At 42.3% G+C, this 21,533-nt stretch overlaps 1 protein-coding gene across 1 annotated transcript in view; it reads right to left on the bottom strand.

Annotated features, from left to right (window-relative positions):
* Positions 1-228: 228 nt before the first annotated feature.
* The window catches only part of ITM2B (integral membrane protein 2B), a 27,398-nt gene continuing 6,093 nt past the window's right edge, over positions 229-21,533 (bottom strand). The window contains exons 2-6 of the mRNA XM_084821206.1: positions 19,973-20,101; positions 15,903-16,109; positions 14,309-14,419; positions 2,071-2,221; positions 229-923 (exon numbers count right to left, since the gene is read on the bottom strand). Of these exons, the coding sequence (XP_084677332.1) occupies positions 832-923; positions 2,071-2,221; positions 14,309-14,419; positions 15,903-16,109; positions 19,973-20,101 (690 nt within the window). The 3' untranslated portion in view covers positions 229-831. The remainder of the gene's footprint in view (positions 924-2,070; positions 2,222-14,308; positions 14,420-15,902; positions 16,110-19,972; positions 20,102-21,533) is intronic.

Raw genomic sequence — 21,533 nt, 5'->3', positions numbered from 1 at the left:
GTCACATGATTTACAGTCCTTTAGGGCACAATCCTGTGCATGGCTAGCTGGGGCATGCTGGGATTTATAGGATTTCTTTCTGCCTAAACATGTATAGGATTGTGCCCTTAATCTCCATTTTACTTCAAAATAGTATTAGCATTGAAATCCAGTAATTCTACATTATTCTAAAGCTCTCCATCTAAAGGAAATTGTACAAATTTTTTTTTACAAAAATGTTAGACAAACGGATTTGTAATATTTATTTTCCATTGCACATATATCGCTTATATACATGTCAATAACATAGTTACTGTTCAATTTTGTTACAGCACAGTTATGTTAGAACAGTTGGAAATCAAAATTTTAAGTCAAACTGCATTAAAGAAACACATACAAGAAACTGCAGTTTTATTTCTTTCATCAATATACTGTAAGCAACCACATCCCTAGTTGTGCTGTTAGTAAATATGCTGTTAGAAATCTCAAGTGTCACAGTCTATTTATACATGTATTTTTTGTTTTTAACCCAGAGGAGTTATTCTATCCAATTTTACTATAAGATATGAAGTATTATTGGCCTCCTGGTATTTCTTCAAGGTTCATTACATGAAATGCGCTAACAACTACAAGTGTATATAGCTGCCGGTCAAACATATAAAGAGGACATCATGCTTCAAAATATGAAAAAGAATTATAAAGGTGTATCATGAAACAAGAAAGTCGTTGTATAGCTATAACAGCTATAAAGCCTTGTCCACTACTTACACAAATGATTTAAAATTAAAGTCACTGCATATAATAATAACAGTGTCAATGTGTTTTTTCAGTGTTCTGTTACAATAGTATTCCTTATTCTTCTTCACAAATGAGCGTTTCCACAGCAAATCTGTTCTCAAAGTGTCTAATTTTTCGGCAGTTACTTGCTTCACGCTTCTGAATTCCTGTTATGGGAGAATTAACAAGGTATCAAGTTACTTCAGTAGGAAAAAATTAGTTGCATTTTGTTTCCTATGAAAGGTAAACTGTACTAACTGAAAAACCCTGGTGTTGTTACCCATATAGGCTCCATATTTAGGATCATTATCATAACAAATGCAGGAGTCATGACTCTAACAAATCTGGGCTCTAACAGATACTCCCCAGCCTCAGTTTTGCCCCAACATTGTTCAGATTCTTCTGGCAAAAGCAAGCAAGTGCAAGAAATGCTCCCTTATTCTTTACTCCCTCCTGACCCTCTAGGGTGGGTAAGTATGTAGTGTCATCCCCATTCTCTCTACCCAACAGAAGAGCAATGGTGATAGCAACCATACCACCACACACCTTCTCGTATAGAAAAAGTGTGGGAAAAGAACTAATAGTGGCCAAGATGGTTGTGGTTCATGAACTCTGCCACATTAAGGCTCCAATTCTATGTATACTTATCTGGGAATAAGCCACATGGAGCACAGTGGGATTTACTTCTAAGTAAACATGCACAGGATTGCATTGCACAACCTTAAGATGCTCTCCATCAGCACAAACACAACTGTTTCCTTCTTTCTTTCAAGTCTGCTGGTTTCATGGAAAGATTTTCTCTCCATTCACTGTCCAGAACAATGACTCAACAAAGTTACTCAATTTTATTTCAACATATAGAGCTACTGTGAGACGCTGCAACCCATTTAAACACACTGGTATGATCCAGTGAAAAATCAAGTCCCGCTGATTTTAATGGGAAAGTTTTAACCATATGCTTAACTCACCCGCTGCAATGAATGGGGCTCAGGAGTGCTTACGTTTTGGCTGGAGTGTGCTGCACTGCCAGTTTTCCCTAACCTGGTGCTCCCCAGATGTTTTGGACTACAACTCCCATCAGCCTAAGCCAGCATGACAATCATCAGGGTGTATGGGCATTGTAGTCCAAAATGATCTGGAGCGTACCAGGTTGGGAAAGGCTACCTTATGCAAATAGCTTGATGTATAAAAATACTATGGTTTAAATCAGTTTGATAATTATAACTAAAGAAGTGAATATAGTTCTTTGTCCACAAGTATAGTGGACCACAGGAGCTGACCATTTTTATTTTTTCATCTATATAAAAGCCATACCTTTCAGAGTTTCTTTGCGCTGCAATTTATAGGTCTCTTTGCCACGACATAAGCGATAAATAAAAAAGCCTAGCTGATCCACATTTTCTATGCGGTCAGTAACTGTCATCTGCTCATGAACCAAATATGACTGAGGCAAGTACGTTCCAGCCTACAGCAACCAAAATAAATAGTTTAGTGATAAAAACATTAACACCGCCATATTAACTTTCATATTCATAGTTTTTAAATATAAAAACACTTGCTTCAGGTGCACAGAAAAGAAAGTTTAGCTCTGCAGAATGTGTGTCAAGGGAAATAATATTTGGAAAAGATATGACATTGGTTTTGAACTAACCATATTTTTAAAAAAAATATTATTATGCATATCACCAACCAATACCAAATACAAGTTACATATACAAATATAGCATTACATTCAAGTATTAACAGGAGAACTACATAGCAACTTCACACATGCCTATTATCTTCCCACTCAGACAGCAACCAATACATCTATATGTCCAACCTATACCCCATCCCCTATCTTCCCTACAAATACCTGCCTTAGAGCACACTCCTACGGGACTGCCTCTTATTAGACAGAATGCTCCAAGACTGGAGTCTTCTGTTTATCCTATATCAACCAGCAGAACCCAGGCCGGCCAGGAGGACGTCGGGAGGCAAAAGTGTCTCCCATTCCTACTTTTCTTTACATTTACAGATAGACAAGCCTCTCAGCTTGTCTAACTGACTTACCTTTTGTTGGGTGGGATAGGTAATGGAGAGGCGTTAAGATCCTGCAGATCTTGGCCTCTCCTCATCCCTCCCCTCCTGGCCCACCAGCACACACCCTTTTCATCCTCTCCGATTCCTCTTAGGAGGCTGCAACTGCAACCTCATAAGAGAAGCATTCTGTGGTGTCTAGGGGAGGTGGGTGGTGTGGGGGAGGAGATATCCATGATCAGATCCCCCCCTCCATTGTCACAGATCTGTATGTAGCTGTGGAAGAGATCACCACCATCCAGTGGCTCCCCAGACATTGCTCTACCCCTTTCTTTTACAATATTTCCTCTGTTCCTAATAAACACCAGAAGTAAATACACATATTAATGGTCATTAGTATCAATATAATTATAAAAATGTATTCATACATTGACATAAAAAGTCATAAACAGTCCTGTTAATAGAAATTAAGAATCATGAATGGTCATAAATATTAAACAAAGGAATATTCAAAATCATATTTAAATAGCCATTAAAAATCTTATATGATAGATGTTTGTGAATATCAACAACTTTCATATAAATATATGTCCCTAGGGCCCCTGGTCTTTGGCACTTCAACGTTTCTCTTCTTAATGATGAGAAGTTTAAAACTTAGATGTTAGATGAACTGACAACGTATTTTAATACTAATGAGGGTATGGCAAGTTAATGCGCCATTGAGTGGGAGGCCAGTAAAGCTTTTATAAGGGGTTGAATTATTGCTTATGCTTCTTACCATTTAAAAAAAAAAACCTCAACAGATGTTTTAAAATAAGAAGTTGAAATCTGTTATACTCCGTTTCGGTATACTACCGAGAAGACTGTATCTCTTAACTCGGTTTGCCATTTTCCCTACTGCACAACTTTATCAAGAGCTGCAGAACACTAAGCATGAGTTCAATAATATCCTTTCATAGCAGGCGGAATTTGTTCTGACTTGTTTATGACAGGTGTATTAGGAAAATAGTGGATGTCCTAGTAAGATCCTTGCACATCATCTTAAACAGCATCAACTTCAAAATGTCATTACAGCTATCAAAGATGAGAGTGACAAAGTATGTACTTCTCCTATAGATATAAACTCACAATTTTTAAAGTTTTATTCTGATATTTACAGCACTGGTAACAAGATATCAGAGCAAGATATGGAAGCTTTTTTCCTCATATTAATCTTCCATGCTTAGATTCTTCACAATGACAGCTTCTTTTGGCTCCTTTGCATCTGGAGGAAATTGTGAATGTAATTATGAATATGGACACTGGGAAATCACCTGGTCCAGATGGATTCCCAATTGAATGGTATAAAACATTCTCCAGCCTTTTAGCTCCAAAGCTGTACTGCCTCTATACCCATAATTGTGAGGCGGGCTCCCTTTCTTCATCGTTAAATGATGCTTGTATTACCATGATTCCTAAGCCTGGCAAGGATCATACCTATTGTGCTAATTATCGACCTATATCATTCATTAATGCAGATATCAAAATATTATCAACAATTTTGGCCAATAGAGTGCAACAAGTTCTTTCCACATTGGTTAGACTGCACCAAGTGGGATTTATTAAAAATAGACAAGGGGCTGATAATCTTAGATTAGTTGTCGATCTAGTCACTTTAAACTCTGAAAGAACCAACCAGGTGGCCATCATTTCCTTAGATACAGAAAAGACCTTTGACAAAATTCAGTGGAAATTTATTTTTACCACATTGACTAATTTCATTTTGCCTATAGAATTTTTGAAATGGATTAAAATTTTATACTCGGCTCCAAGAGCAAGAGTAATAACTAACAGTTTATTTTTGGCCTTTTTTTTTTTTTTACTTGGGTGGGGCATCAGACAAGGTTGTCCATTTTCCCCATTGATATTCAACTTATGCTTGGAACCCCTGGAATGTGCTATTAGACAAAATAGTAGTATTGATGAATGTGTGCATTTAGGCTTGTAGCAGCCATATCGGGGGTCAGACTAAGTAGCCTCATGCAGTCTCATGCTTCATGCTCTTGCTGAGCTCTTGCTCTCTGAAATATATGTTTGTAAGCTGACGAGACACAGGAATTTCTTATCCTGTCAACAAAGGCTAAGGTCATGGTGATATGTATATCATGTTCTCTGCTGTTCTCTGCTTATCATAGCTACCCTATAACCCATTTCTTGTATTATAAACAATGGTGCTAAGAGAAGAAATGTTGAGGACTGCAACCCCACATGGGAGGGAGAGGAGGAGCCGTTTCCTATGTGTCACAATATCTATAAAAACAATGTGCTGATGTAAATCGGGGCTTTTGGCTCTTTGGAAGTGATTCCAGCCATAAAGCCTGCGCGTTAAATAAAGAAAAACTCTTTTTCCTTCACTCCGTGGTCTCTCTGACTCTGAGTTCTGCAACATAAATGGTGCCGTGACTCAGATTGTGGCAGGCGCTGAGACAGAGAGGTGGCAGTTGCCTGCTCTTAATCGCCGCACCGGGAGGGAGGGCTCGGCACATGCCTCCCTTTCTTGGCGCCACCGACCTTTTTGTCGGGTGAACGGGAGAAAGCCTGCGCCGGGACCGCCCAAACGGCAGCGAGCAGCAAGAGAACCTTGGGAAGCGGAGGAAGGAACTTGAGCCCTGCCTGTACTGCAGCTGCAATTGAGTTGAAACCCACACTGGAAGCCTTCAGGAGAAAGGCAAGTATATGGAGTAAAAAGAGGGCCCCGCCTTCGGGAGAAAGGCCACTGGGCAGAAAAAACAGGGCCCCGCCTTATGAAGAAGGTCAGTGTTAGTATACGTATACAAAAGGTGACCCACCCGATTGGGGGTGGAGGGGGGACTTGATCACTCCCCCGAGCAGGCACTAATACTCAGCAAGGCGCTGAGGAAACTGCTTCGCTCTAGTGGAAAAGTGGGAAAGTGGGTGGCAGGGACATATGAATGAAGTGGTGAAATTGATGATTGTGTGAGTGGCTACTGTGGTTTCTGTTGCATAACGTTGACCGTCTGGGTGCCCAGGCCAGTAGCAAAGTGCATGGTGTAAAAATTCCTCTTGTGCCGGTCAGTGAGACCCCTTACTCGCTGACCAATCCCCTTTCCTCCATTGTGTCCGTCTTTATCTTCATTCATTCCAGCCAACTTGTCTGATAACCACCCATGTTGCCTTAGCCGCCTGGTGCCAATTCTTCCCCCGTGGCTAGAGAAAATCCGTCGACGGCAGCCTAGAGCACTCCAACTAACTGAAAATTGTAATAGCCACCTACAGCTATACTCTGACTCAAAAAAATTGGCACTGGCAGTATCGTTAGTTGGAGTTCCAGGTCTAGCCTTGGCTGATGGTCTGAAAATCAACCGGTTAGCTTGCAGCTTGGCCAAGAGCATAAATGCCACCTCACGAGCATTGTCATTATTAAATAAAGAGTTGCGTGATTTAAGAGGTGCTGTTTTAGAAAATAGAGCTGGTATAGAAGGCTCTTCCTTCTTCATCATCTGAGTTATGAGACGCACCAAAAGCTTTGCTGTTTTAATTTAACTGATAATAGTAATGCTGTAGATGAACAGATCAACAATCTGCACCATATAGTGGCTGACATAACAATAAGACAACATGATTGGCTCGACTGGTTAACTTCTTGGCTTCCAGATCTTAGCTGGCTCAAAGCATTATTTGTTCTGATCTTACCAGTGGTATTAGTAGGGGTGCTGTTATGTTTCTGCACTCCCTGGTTTATGCGTTGCTTAAACAATCTGTTTACTGCCTCGGCCACAAAAACAGCTGCCCACTACGCTCTAATAGCCCAACAAGAGGTTAAGTGATATGTATGTTATAAAAAGTTTTGTATTGTGCTTTGCAGACTATTATGAGCATTCGCTTATCAGAAATGCTATAACTGTAATAAAATTATGCATTTAAGGGGGGAATGTAGCAGCCATATCGGAGGTCAGACTAAGTAGCCTCATGCAGTATCATGCTTCATGTTCTTGCTGAGCTCTTGCTCTCTGAAATATATGTTTGTAAGCTGACGAGACACAGGAATTTCTTATCTTGTCAACAAAGGCTAAGGTCATGGTGATATGTATATCATGTTCTCTGCTGTTCTCTGCTTATCATGGCTACCCTATAACCCATTTCTTGTATTATAAACAATGGTGCTAAGAGAAGAAATGTTGAGGATTGCAACCCCACATGGGAGGGAGAGGAGGAGCCGTTTCCTATGTGTCACAATATCTATAAAAACAATGTGCTGATGTAAATCGGGGCTTTTGGCTCTTTGGAAGTGATTCCAGCCATAAAGCCTGCGCGTTAAATAAAGAAAAACTCTTTTTCCTTCACTCCGTGGTCTCTCTGACTCTGAGTTCTGCAACAGGCTTAGAATTTAAAATTATCCTTTATGCTGATGATCTTTTGCTGTTTATTTCGAAACTCCAGTCGTCAGTTCCAGCTTTGATGAAATTAATGCTTTCAATGATTTGTCTGGCTATTCAATTAATTGATCAAAGTCGGAAATAATGCCAATTGAAAACAGGGTGTACTCTAGTGTATTAGCCCATCGGCAATTTCAATGGTGCCCAGAGCTTATTACTTATTTAGGAATAATTAGCCCTAGAGATATATCTCAAATGATTACGTTAAATATAAATACATTGATTAACGATATTTCACGAGATATAGATATATGGGCAACTTTACAGTTGAGTTTATGGGGTAAGGTTAACACACTTAAGATGAATACTATACCTCAAATTGTTTATATTATACATGGGATTCCTTTGCTTATACCTGGCAAATATTTCCAAAAACTTAATGCTTTGTTTTGTAAATTCTTTTGGGGTTCCTTTCCACCAAGAATATCTTTGAAAAGGATGCAGCTTCCAATTAAAGAAGGTGGTTCACTTTTCCAGATCTTGCTACATCTCATCGGGCTTATTAGCTGATCTGTACTAAATTTTGATCTTTTCCACTCAGATTTCATTTTCCACCTTGGTCAGTTTTGGAATCTTCCAGTCTGGAGCCTTTCTCCAAATGGATAGCATTAGGTTCTTGGCATATTACGGCAGATAGAGCTCCTCCCACAATCTTGGCAGTTAGAGATGCAGGGTGTATAATGTCACGCCAATTACAGTTTGACCCATTTTCCCATGCCAAATTGACTTTATAGGGAACTTCTGATCTAAGAATAGGAAAGAAAATGTTTCTGTGGTGGACCTGGACAGATAATAATTGATCCAGGGTAAAAATAATTTTAAGTCTTGATGATGAGTTTTTGCCATTTTCAACTCTGCGAGATAAATTTGATTTGCCCGCTATTGCTGAATGGCAGTATTTGCAATTGAAACATTTGGTAGTATCCAGATGCCGGATGCAAGATGAAAGAGCAACCTTCTTCCAGAATACTGGAAGATTATTGACAATCTCCAGCTACCAATATTAAATGATGTAACCTACTTGGAGCAAAACAGGTTAAGATCGAGACATCCAGCCATTTCTACTGCTAAAGCTCTTCTAGAAGATGATTTCAATATCCACAACACGTGGAAACAACATTGGCTAGGAAATTGCCCTCTACAATGCCAAAGCTTGCCCTGCATCCTTGAAAAACCATCTGGATTTGACCAGCCCCGTGCAATATGGGCAACCTTGAACCGAATTCGCACAGGTCATGGTAGATGTGCAGATGCCCTTTATAAATGGGGCAAAACAACATAATCAAAAAAACAAACTATCCAACATATAGTGACAGAGTATCAAAACCGAGCCTACAATGGAGACTGCTGATTTCCTGGCTGTGACAACAGAAATAAAAAACTATATCTGTAACCTAGACATACGTTTGTAATATTCCTGTCTATATTTTATATTTCATATTTATTATGCTCTATGTTTTTATTGTAATGTGATGTAAATGTGCCATACGATAAATAAATAAATAAATAAATAAATAAATACTGCCTCAGAGTCTCCTTTAGTATTGGAAATACTTATTGAAGCTGAACAGGTATATCGACCCACGAGTCATATTTATAAATACTTATTATCAGTGAATAAATATGATACATGGGGTCTACAGCAGGAATGGAATTGGAACGTCCTATTTTGTTTAATCAATGGACCGCCATTTTGGCATCTGTATCTGATATCTCTATGGACCTCCAGTTATGTCTTATTCAGCAAAAACTTTTGTTTTGGGTCTACTGGACACCATAATGCCTCTTTAACAAAGGTTTGTCAAACTTGGCTAATTGTTGGAGGTATAATGCAGTTAACGCTTCTTCTATTCATATATTTTGGAAATGCCCAATACTGCCTCCTTTTGGGAGGGAGTTATCATACAGATAAACTTTGTATTGGAAAGCTCTTTAATATTTACCGATGTACATGTTCTCTTAAACTAGTTACCTGCGTTTTGGAATGTAACACAAGGTCAGCGTAAATGGATCCTTCCTGCCTTCTTGGCTGCTAAAAAACTGATACTACAGTATTGGAAGGATAAAAGCTCACCGCCTATAATGCAGTGGATTGAAGACTTAACAGCACTAGTGGCATTTGAAAGAGTGGTATATAGGCGTCACTTGCAAATGGACTTATATTTGGATATCCGATCTGCTTTTACTGAAGTTTACGTGTAATCTATTCTCCTCACCCCTACCCCGAATGTTGTAATATTTGAAACTGAGGAATTTAGAGTATGTTATTATATTTTCAATTTTTTGGTTTTGTTATGTTTTTGTTTGTTTTGTTGAAATTCACAATAAAAAAACTGATTAAGAAAACCTACTCCTGGGGGTCCTAGTCTGGTGAGGAGGAGGATATACCAATCTGGGCTCCCTGTTTCCAGCCTTGGAACTGGGCTTGTTACTTCTCTTCAGCGCAGCTCTGATAAGTCTAACCAGTTCCTCATCTCCCACGAAGGAAGGGGAGGAAAGGGCGAGTGACGGCCCTGCTACTCTCTCCACCCCTGGGTGTTCCTAGTGGGTAAAGTATTTGCCAGCTCCACTGCTGCTGGTGAAGCCTTGTGGGTGTGTAGAGGTCTGTGTAACTGCCACTCGCTGCAACTGGACCCTCTGCTTTCAGTGGGCACAAGGTGGATGTGGGTGGGCATGCTGACCCTTCTACTCTCAGCTGCTGCTTTCCCCCTGCATGCATTGCTGGGTGAACTAGCTAGATGAAGGGATGATTTCCTTCCCTCCCTGGGGGAATGTAGAAACTGGACCTGTCTCAGTCTGGGAAAGACCACTGCAGCTGCTATTTGGAGCTCTGCAGCAGCCAGGCAAAACCCATAACTGGCACCAATCTTCCAGGGCCCTCCCACACTGCTTCTTCTTCTGTGTGGGGTGTTTTTTTGGTGGGTCTTGGATTGCCACAAGAGCACCACAGGAATCTGCCTCTTGTCTTGAGGTGGGAGGACGGATTAGAGATGCGGCTGAAGGATCGCCTGCACCCATAAAGGCCACTGACAGGTATCCCTTTCTTCTCATCCATGTTGGAACTAATGATACCGCCAAGCAGAGCTATGAAGAACTCACGTCAGACTTTGAAGCTTTGGGAAGGAACCTCAAGAACTTTGGGGCCCAGAAAGTTTTCTCATCCATCCTTCCAGTAGTTAGAAGAGGGATAGAAAGGGAAAGAAAAATACTCCGGGAGAATGACTGGCTACAAAGGTGCTGCCGATGACAGAGATTTGGATTCTGGGACCACAGGCTATACTTCCTGGAAGATGGACTGTTGGCAAGGGATGGGTCGCACTTCACAAAGTCTGGAAAGAATGTGTTGGCCACAGCACGAAGAACTTTATCAGGACAGCTTTAAACTGAATCCTATGGGGAAGGGAGACGTAAAGTTGGGGGTAACAATGGATGAAGGCTCATGCACCGCAATAGAGAGAACAGCTCTAATAGTGCCCAATAATAGTCTTCACAAACATGTAGGAACAAAGCCAGACTGTGAAGCATAAGGTCTTCGATGTCTACATACTAATCCCCAGGAAAACAAACAGAACAAACTTGAACTCTTAATACGGGAGGGAAATTATGATTTGATGGGTGTAACTGAGACTTGGTGGGATGACTCCCATGACTGGAATACAGCAATTGAAGGATATAACTTGTTCAAAAAGAACAGGAGAAACGGAAAGGGAGGTGGGGTTGCACTATATGTTAAAAATACATATTTCTGCACAAAAATACAGGAGGATGAGCTTGGTAGCCCCATCGAGAACATCTGAGCTAAAATAAATGGAGCAAAGAATAACAGGAACATGGTGATCGGAGTCTACTACCGGCCACCCAATCAAGGAGAAGATGAGGATGAAACTTTGGAAAAGCAAATAGCCAGTGTTTCAAGGAAGCATGATGTAGTAGTAATGGGGGACTTCAATTTCCCCTGATATTTGTTGGGAGACAAATTCTGCAAAACATGGCCCCTCCACGAAATTCCTGACTTGTGTGGCAGATAAATTCCTGCTACAGAAAGTAGAGGAAGGAACTAGAGGATCGACTATCCTTGCCTTGATCCTAACCAACAAAGATGACTTCGTGGATCAAGTAGCAGTTACAGGAACTCTGGGGGAAAGCGACCATGAGTTCTTGGTTCTAAAGGAAGCAAAAGCCGAGTGTAGCCAAAGGTGTACTCTGGATTTTAGGAAAGCCGATTTTAATAAACTCAGAACAATGATCAGTAAGGTCCCATGGCAAGTGACTCTAATGAGAAAAGGAGTCCAAGATGGGCAGGAGTTTTTAAAAAAGGAAATTCTAAATTACAAACAATTCCAACAAGAAAAAAAGGCAGAAGACAACTAGAAGAAGCCATTGTGACTTCACAAAAAGCTTAGAGATGACCTGAAAACAAAAAAGCACATGTAGAGGAAGTGGAAGGAAGGCCAAGCAATAAAAGAAGAGTACAGGCAGGTAGTACAGAACTGCAGGGATGGCATCAGGAAGGCTAAAGCTGACAACGAGCTGAGCTTAGCAAGGGATGCTAAAAGCAACAAAAAGGCTTTCTTCAGATACGTGCATAGTAAAAGACAGAGGAAAGAAATGGTGGTTCAGCTATTAAATAAGGATGGCAAAATGATAACAGATGACAAGGAAAAGGCAGAAGTCCTCAATTCCTACTTTAGCTCAGTCTTCTCCCAAAAGAGGGTCTATGAGCCCCCTGGCAAAGGCGAAGTACAGGCTGAAGGGGCAGGGTTGCAGCTTGAGATCGATAGGCATATGGTCAAGGAACACCTAATTATTTTGAATGAGTTCAGATCTCCAGGGCCAGATGAACTACATCCTAGAGTAAGAAAGGAACTGGCAGAAGAACTCTCAGAACCACTATTATCTTTGAGAAAACGTGGAGGACAGGTGAAGTGCCAGATGACTGGAGGAGGTCTAATGATGTACCTTCAAAAAGGGCAAAAAAGGAGAACCTGGGAACAACAGACCAGTCAGTCTGACATCAATGCCTGGGAAAATTCTGGAGCAGATAATAAAGCAATCAGTCTGTAAGGACCTTGAAAACAATGCAGTGATTACTCGATGCCAACATGGGTTTGTCAAGAACAAATCCTGCCAGACGAATTTGATCTCATTTTTGGATCAGGTGACCTCCCTTGTGGACTGTGGGAATGCTGTGGACATAATATACCTCAACTTCAGCAAAGTTTTCAACTTCAGCAAAGCTTTCAAGTGCTGGGCAGAAAACAGAATGAAATTTAATAGGGATAAATGCCAAGTTCTGCACCTAGGAAAAAGAAACCAAACGCACACTTACAAGATGGGGGATACTTGGCTCAACAACACTACAAGCAAGAAGGATTTTGGAATTGTTGTAGATCACAAGCTGAATATAAGCCAACAATGGGATGTGGCTGCAAAAAAGGCAAATGCTCTTTTGGGCTGCATTCATAGAAGCATAGCTTCCAAATCCCAGGAAGTACTAGTTTGCCTCTACTCAGCACTGGTTAAGCCTCATCTGGAGTATTGTGTCCAGTTTTGGGCACTGCATTTTAAGAAGGATGCAGACAAGCTAGAGAGGGTTCAGAGGAGGGCAACAAAGATGATCAGGGGACTGGAAACAAAGCCTGAGAGACTGAAAGAACTGGGCAAGTTTAGCCTTGAGAAGACTGAAGGGAGATATGATAGCGCTCTTCAAGTCTGTGAAAGGTTGTCACAGAGAGGAAGGCCAGGATCTCTTCTCAATCAACCCACAGTGCAAGAAATGGAATAATTGGCTCAAGTTACAGGAAGCCAGATTCCGGCTGAACATCAGGAAAAACCTCCTAACTGTTAGACCAATACAACAATGGAGCCAATTACCTAGGGAGGTAGTGGGCTCTCCCACACTGGAGGCATTCAAGATAAGGCTGGGCAGCCATCTTTCAGGGATGCTCTGACTTGGATTCCTTTATTGAACAGGGGGCTGGACTTGATGGTCTTATAGGCTCCTTCCAACCCTACTATTCTATGATTCTATGAGGCAGAAAGTTCACCTGGAGCTTGCGGAGAGGCCCCACTTCCTCCTCTAGAAATTGAAAAGAAGACTGCCTGCCAGCCCCAGAAGGTGAGGCCTTCTCCCAGGCTAGCTGGCCTCCTTCCCCTCAAATGGAGAAAGGCCCACTCATGAGTAGCCACCCACCAATTCTCAGTATGTGAGTGCTCTGAACAGAGCCACAGATGATGATCTCAGGGCATTGATGGGAACCCAGGGAAAGAGTTGATCCTTCAGATACTGTTGCTCCAAGCTATGAAGAGCTTTATAGGTTAAGACCAACACCTGGAACTGACCTAGAAGTTAACTGGGAGCCAGTGAAGATGGTACAATACAGGCATAATGCGGTCATAACATCCAATTCCTATCAGTACTCTACTCATATTTTGTACGAACTGAAGTTTTTTGGACCATCTTTAAGGGCGGCCCCACATACAACACAGTGCAGTAATCTAGCCAGGAGGTTACCAGAACATGGACCACTGAACCCACGCTCTCTCTATACGGGTAGGATCATACAAGCACCCCAAGCCACGAGTGCAATCCCTTCAAGAACAGGCTGAACACCACTCTCCCAGTCAGATGAATCACCCATCAACAGTATCTACATCTTGTCTGGATTGTGCTTCAGTTTATTGGCCCTCATCCAGCCCATTACTATGGCCAGGCACTGATTAAGCACTTCCACTGCTTCAACTGGATCTGATGAAAAACAGAGATAGGGCTATGTGTCATCAGCATTCTGATGACACTGCACTCTAAATCTCTGAATGTCCTCACTCAACCATTTCGTGTAGATGTTAAAAAGCATGGGGAGGAAGATAGAACTCAAAGCATAAATGCCACTGGGTCAAGCAGAAGTGACGTACCATCATCTTCTAGAAACAACCATCCAAGTATGAGTGGAACCAATGCAAAGCTGTACCACTGACACCCAACCTTTCCAGAAGGACACCATAGTAGAATACCATTTTATACCTGCAACTTGAAAGTTTAATAAAGATACATATTATTCAAATACATTCAACAGACTCTTATAATTTAGTCATACCTTGATATTGATCAGCAACTCCAAGAAGTTTTTAGGTGGCATAACAACTGACGTGTTTAGAGGAATGACATAGCACTTATCCAGGCTGAGGTCAAGGTAAGCTGTAAGTCTCTGATGAAGAAATGTCATGAATATTATGTTAGTAACTTTAGAATACACAAAATTATGTATGAGTAATACGTTCTAATTAACCACTTAAATTTTCCTGCTGCATATTTGAAAGACTGAATATTTGAATATTTTTGATAATGCCTATTCTACTTCAGTCTGCAGATACCATTTGTAATGCTCCTTCAGGTTTAAATAAACACTAAAAAAAACCCTACCACATTAGGGAGAAAAGCCCTGCTTACTGTGCTAATGTTCTATTTGCAGGGAGTTTTTCACATAGGGGAGCTCTCAGAAATGTGACCCATCACCTGTAGCCTGAAGTGCAGTGTACCACCTGAGGTCTCCATCACTTCATTCCACTGTATGTGTATTCCAGGCCTAAAACAGTAACTGCAGAACACATTAAAACCTATCATATTTGGTATACAAATGCTCTGGCTGATCAAGCTCAGATGCTTCAGATATGCTAGAATTCTTCAAATTGTAACTATTTGATCTATGGGCACTAGATCTAAACTACTGAGAGTTATTCTATCCCCCAACTTCCTTACATCCCAAAACACATCTAAATGATTCAAAATTGTGGATAACATTCAAAGAATATATCATGTGATTTCTTATTCAACACACTTGAGATAAATAGTTCTGTGTTTGGGGCGGGTGGGGGTTCTCTGATGAATATGCAGTGTTTTAAAATTCTGCATTGAATTCCAGTTCCAATTTATGCAAAGCTTAGGCTAGAGCAGGGTTGCACAACATTTTCAGCCCTGGGGGCTGCATTGGGTGTCTGCGCATGCACACGAGAAGAGTCACATACATACAACTCTCTCTCTCTCTCTCTCTCCCCCTCCCTCCCTCTCTCTCTCTCTCTCTCTCTCTCACACACACACACACACACAGTTACTCAGATTCAATTTCTGCCCCAGAATTTCAAAGGCCTAGCACCAGCTTTGATCAAATAAAACCAAAAGTCCTCTCAGAAACCTGTTTGCAAACCACACAAACATCCAGGAATCCTGGGTCCTATCCCTTCTTCCTCCACTAATCCACTTTCTTATGGAAGAATCTGGACATCCCACACACTGTTACCTGGAACTTTTCCAGGAAAAAGCCCAGGGAGGTAAGTGCTAGGAACAGGCTCTATGGTTCCTACCACAGAAGCCCCATTTCTAGAATGTCGTAGGTAGCAGACAAGAACCTTTGAACACCACTTCCTAGGATGCTCCAGCGATGCTCTAAGAATGAGGCTTCCATGGCAGGAATGATGGAGCTTGATCCTAGAGCTTATTTGTCTTTCTTCATGTTCCTCTGTGCATAACTGTCCAGCACATGGTTTATAAGCTTTAGAATAGTTTCCTAAACATCTGCCTGCTGCAAACCCTGCTTCTGAATAATCAACTGAAACAATCAATGGTTACAAACAAAAGTATGCCAAGCAACTCTTGTCTCTGATTATATGTGGTGCTTTTTAGATGATCCTTACCCTATGAAAATCATGAACAATATCAGCTGGATCACTGTCAGCAAATTCTGGAACAGGCACACTGATGAATTCAACGTCCTCCTCCTGGAGGATCTGAATGTTCTCTTCAATTATCTGATAACGAGGAGCTGGAGCATCTCCATCTGGCTCAGTTAGAGTTAAGCCATCCTCAATATACTTTATTCCACAAAAGTAAACACCACTTTCCTAAAAGTCAAATAAGAAAATATAATTAACTTTAAACCATAACGTATCAGCCCCCTTTCCATTCTCATACCTCTAAACACAGAATGCTAGATACACCACAGTCTTCTTCACACATTCTCCTGAATGTGTCACGGCTTAAGCTGGGGGCAGGACTGTGCACATTGGCCCTGCCCCCAAGGTCCCCTGGCCCCACCCCTTCAGTTACCGGAGCATGCTGTGTTCAATGGCAGGGTCTGCAGGGAAGTTCTTCTTGCATTCAAGAAAAAGTGTTTAGAATTCCCTTGTAGACTTTGCCACTCAACATGGAACTGAAGGGTGGGGCCAATACGTGCTGCCCCATCCCCAGTTCAAGTCCTCACTCATTCAGAAGGAGGCTTGAAAAACATATTTGTTGAGAAATAATTTGCAAGTAACTCTGAATGCGAGATTGGAGGGAGTGGTATGGACCCCCTACAAGATGACTTGGCGATGAATCCAGCCACCAATAGGGTTATCTTCTCTGCCCACCAGCTACCCCCCCGCATTCTTCACCCACTGTTGCTCCATATCTGCTGCCCTATACCTCCCCCCACTGCCCTGATTCCCAAGCCTCTGCCGGCTCCATTCTCAGAATGGGATGGATTCCCATTCTCAGAGAAAGGGAATCCATCCCATTCTCAGCTGTTTCTTCCCTGTTAGCCCCTCCTCCCCAGGCCCTCATTTCAAAGCCTGACTCCCCAGCCTTTGCTGCTTACCCTTCTCCTCCCCCACCCGGGTATCACTTCCTTACCCACCGCCCTGAACCAAGCTGGACTTCCAAGCCTTCGCTGGCTCCCCTTGCTCTGCCTGCTTTCAGTTAAAAAGGGGGTGTGGCGCCTCCAACTTCTTGAAACTTTGCAGGAATGCCACGATATTTTATAGATCCAATCCCCATATTGGGGCCCACCTGATGCACTACTGAATAATTGTGCTGCATCACATTTTAATGAAAAATGAAGACTTATACGTGAAACCATTTGCTTCCCTTCCTCCCTTTCCCATTCCTACACCCTCCTCCACTGTCCCTATTCCGTTTCCAAGCCTTGCCGACTGCCCCCTGACCAGCATCAGAATAACAACACAGAATAAAAAGAAACTTTTTATTGGTACACAAAGCTGCTTCTTTGGCTTGCATAATACTACACTTGCTTAGTACTGCTTTTCCAACTACTAAGGCACTACTTGGAATCATTCCTGGAATGGACATACATGGGATGGCTGAGTGATGGTGGTGGTAGAAAGGGAGGGAGGGAGGTTCAGTCTCATGGGCCATGGGGAAGATGCATCTGCAGCACTGGGAAGGGAGGAATGCTTGTGGTTGGGTTGAAGTCCCTTTACCCATGGGAGACGCATGGGAAATGATTCTAGATCCATTCTGCAATGGCAGAGCACACCCATCTCAGTCATTCCCCCTCCCATTGATGGCCACCACCTCGGTTTCTGCCCCCGGCTCTGGGAGCTCAGGAAGATCCTGCAGCAGCACATCTCCCCTTGACTTACAGATGTTTATTTATTAGATTTATTAGCCACCCATCTGGCCAGCTACCCGGCCACTCTAGGCAGCATACAATACAAATACCACGAAATACAACAAATTTACATAATCAACTGAACAAAGCAACGTTGCTCTAAAAAAAACCCTAACCCACCCCAAATGCCTGCCTGAACAGCCAGGTTTTCAAAGCCCGGCAGAAGCTCATCAAAGAGGGGGCATGGCTGAGGTCACCAGGGAGGGAATTCCACAGAGTGGGGGCCACCACAGAAAAGGCCCTCTCCCTAGTCCTCACCAACCTAGCTGTCCTGGCTGATGGGACAGACAGAAGGCTGTCCGAGGCCCATCTCGTTGAGCGGCATCCCTGGTGTTGCTGGAGGTACTCCTTAAGATAGACTGGCCGGAACCATATAGGGTTTTAAAGCTCAATGCCAACACCTTGAATTGGGCCTGGAAAACAACTGGTAACCAGTGAGACTCCGTCAGTACTGGAGTGATGTGGTCTTGCTGACGGCTGCCTTTAATCAGACGGGCCGCCACGTTCTGCACCAACTGCAACTTCTGAACCATCAAGGGTAACCCCATATAGAGCGCATTACAGTAGTATAGGCGAGAGGAGACCAGGGCATGAACTACTGAAGAGAGCAGTTAGAATAGGGTGCAGCTCCCAGGAAGTCATGGTCTCCATGAAGTCCTGAGGCGCCCCCACAAGGATGGCTTCCAAATGTATACTGAAGTCCCCCAACACCAACAAGTTAGGGGACTGAACACATACATCAGAGACCACCTCAAGATGTTAAAGATGTTGTGCACAATACAGCAGACAACCATAACATCTGCCACAAGGTCTTCCTCCACATTCAGAAGTGTGCACACCCAAAGGTGTGCTCCACTGGCATTCAAGTGCGGCTGTGGTAGTAGTTGGGAGTTCTTCAGCTTGGCCGCCCTGGGAGAACGGTAGGGCACCATCAGCCATGGTTGGAGTGCAAAAGCCTGGCTGCCAAGAATGAGGGGGCACATTCACAGGTCACAGACCTTCACGGGGCAGGGGGCTGAGGGCTGGTGAAGAAACTCCACATTGTGAGCTTGTCTGCCTGGGGGGCATTCCAGAAAATAGCACCACGAGAAATGGTCTGACCACTTGGACACCCCCCCCCCATTTTCAGACTACTCATCTCACATCTTGGAGCAAAGACGAAATCAAGCCCCCCTTCACATGTTGTGATGATGACAAGCTAAGACAGTCCCATGGTTGTCACAGAGGCCACAAAGTCCTGAGCTGGAGCTCCAGAGACAGCCTCAACATGGAAATTGAATTCATTAGAACCATCCTCTTGGGTTCCTCCAAAGCCACATTTGAGACCACCTCTGCCAGTTCGGTCACGGAGTTGCTGGGCAGCAGGGTGGGCACCAGCAGCATCCCCAATCTGTCTCTATGGCCCAACACCAGTGTAATCCCTCAAGGCCTGCTCTAAGATGAAGTGATTTCCTGGTCAGGGAGATGGAAGTTCTGCAAACATGCCCCCCCCCCCCCCGGGCCTTCCAGCCTATGTTGGTGCTCTACCTGGTACCCAGGTGGGCGGAGATGGGTCAGGTCAGGTCAGCCCCACCCTGCTCACCACCCAAGTCTCAGTAATACATGTGAGATCAGCCTTCTCACCCACGATTAAATCATGAATGAGTGTGATCTCATTGCAGAGCAACCTGGCATTAAATAGCAGCGCTGCAAGACAATAGGGCTCAGTGGAAGTGGCATGTAGCTAAAATACCTTGAGACTGTCTCTCTACATGTTTTTTTTTTTTAATGTGGCAGACCCAACCAATCTGTTCTGAGATTTGGGTCAACAATTCCAAAGAGCCTCTATCCTTGGCTGCATGAACAAGCCTTTTTACTCAAATAAAAAACTTACTTGGAATGCTTAAAGTATTGCTGGATGCTTGACACATCTTTGAATGTTTACGTTTAGATGAACTACTACTCATCTGACTAATGAGCAGGAAACAGAAAAACAACTTCTTCTGCTAGCTGAAAAGCTAATTAGGATAGCTAACTGAAAAGCTATCTATAGAGATTTCCACGTTTCTCCTGGCTTTTAATTTCCACAGCAGGGGGGATGGCTAGTTTGCCCTATTATCATCTTAAATCTAAATATATTTAGAGTATGCTTTGTTCTGGAATTGGTTTTGCAAAACTTAAAACAAACACTAATCATCCAGATTAATGTGTTTGTTTTCATGTGAAGATTTAGGCTAAGAGTAAAAGTTAGATAATTCATAGCAAACTGTCAAAATAGTTCCTACAATTAATGTACAATTAACATATTTACTCCCATAAACAATACATTCAACCTACCTGGAATGCAAAATACTTGTACAGATAGGCACCACCAAGTATCACAACAGCAAGCATAAAAGCTAATCCAAAACACATACACCAACACCAAGCCCTCCTTTGTCCAACGGGAACCACTTCTCCTGGATCCTAGTGACACACAAAAAGGAAATAGTAATCAATTACAGGCTACATCCAACTACATCTTATAAGTCAGCCTTCCCCAATGTGGTGTCCTCCAGATGTTTTGGGCTACAAATCCTATCATTCCTGACCATTGCCTATGATGGCCAGGACTGATGGAAGTTGAAATCCAAAATATTTAGAGGGTACCAATTTGGGGAAGGCTACTATAAGATGAGACGAAGAGCTACATCCAATGCTGCACAAGCAGATGTACATTTGTGCAATGGACTTTTACAGTCCTCTCCTCCTCAGTGCAATCCATATATTTCAGATCTGATAGATTAACCCAGCCAAATCATCAAGAAAACATTGTGCGTGTCTGTTTAAAAGATAATCCTTGAATTCAAGTAGCCATGTACATTTTTATTCTAAACCTCTGAAATACAGAAGATTTTTTTAAAGATAACCACTACATATTCTAACATATTGACATAACCACATTTTAATGCTTATAGGTATTCATTGCTTTAGATATATACAAATCTATGTATGTACAGCAAAAAAAACCTGGGAAAAATAACTGTATTTTAATGTTTAAAATACTGAGACTATTCATTTTAAGGATTAAAAACAACAACCCCTGTAATCAGAAACATGAAGACACTGATTTCTGGATGCAACACCTAAAATTAAAATGTAAAATATTGTACAATAAACACATCAAAATGATGGTACACAGAAGCCAAGTTAGCGAAGGGTGCTAGCCATGCTGGCTGGGGAATGCTGGAAGTTGTAGGACTTTTTTCTGTAGAAACATGCATAGGATTGCACCCTAAGTTAGCTAAGATGAATGGGAACTGCTAAAATATGTGCTTACACAACCATGGGAAGTGTACAGAAATTGGAGATAAATGCCAAATACTGTATACATTGGTGAGCTAGTGCCACTATATACCTAAAAAACAGAAAGATTCTGAGGAGTCTATAGTCCTATGCAGGGCATTCGCCTGGAACCTGGTTACAGCTATAGGGCGTGCATGAGATGCATACCCTACTCCCAAAGTGCGTTGTTCCAGCACCCCTGGTTACATCATATATCTTCATGCATTGGGTGTGAAGGCCTGTATTGGGGCTTGTAAGAACATTCAGCTGATTGCACTTGCGGAGTTCCCACAATTTGGAACCCTGCCTCATCAGCCAAATGTGCTTACAAGCCCCTATGCAGACATTCATGCTCAATGTGTGAAAATTTATGACATAGCCAGAGATGTTTGGAAGCAGTGTGTGCACATCCCCTTCACAGTTTAACCAGGATGCAGCCAAATGCTTGCATAGGATGAGAGAATCTGGGATAAAATAAATGGAGCAAAGAATAAAAGGAACATGGTCGTTGGACTCTACTACTGACCACTCAATCAAGGAGAAGATGAGGATGAAACTTTGGAAAAGCAAATAG

Source organism: Heloderma suspectum, chromosome 1 (genome assembly GCF_057233095.1).
Source record: "Heloderma suspectum isolate Gila_16-S chromosome 1, 16-S_ref, whole genome shotgun sequence".
NCBI lineage: Eukaryota > Metazoa > Chordata > Lepidosauria > Squamata > Helodermatidae > Heloderma > Heloderma suspectum.
Note: the sequence above shows the minus strand (reverse complement) of the source record. Positions and strands in the feature narration are given on the sequence as shown.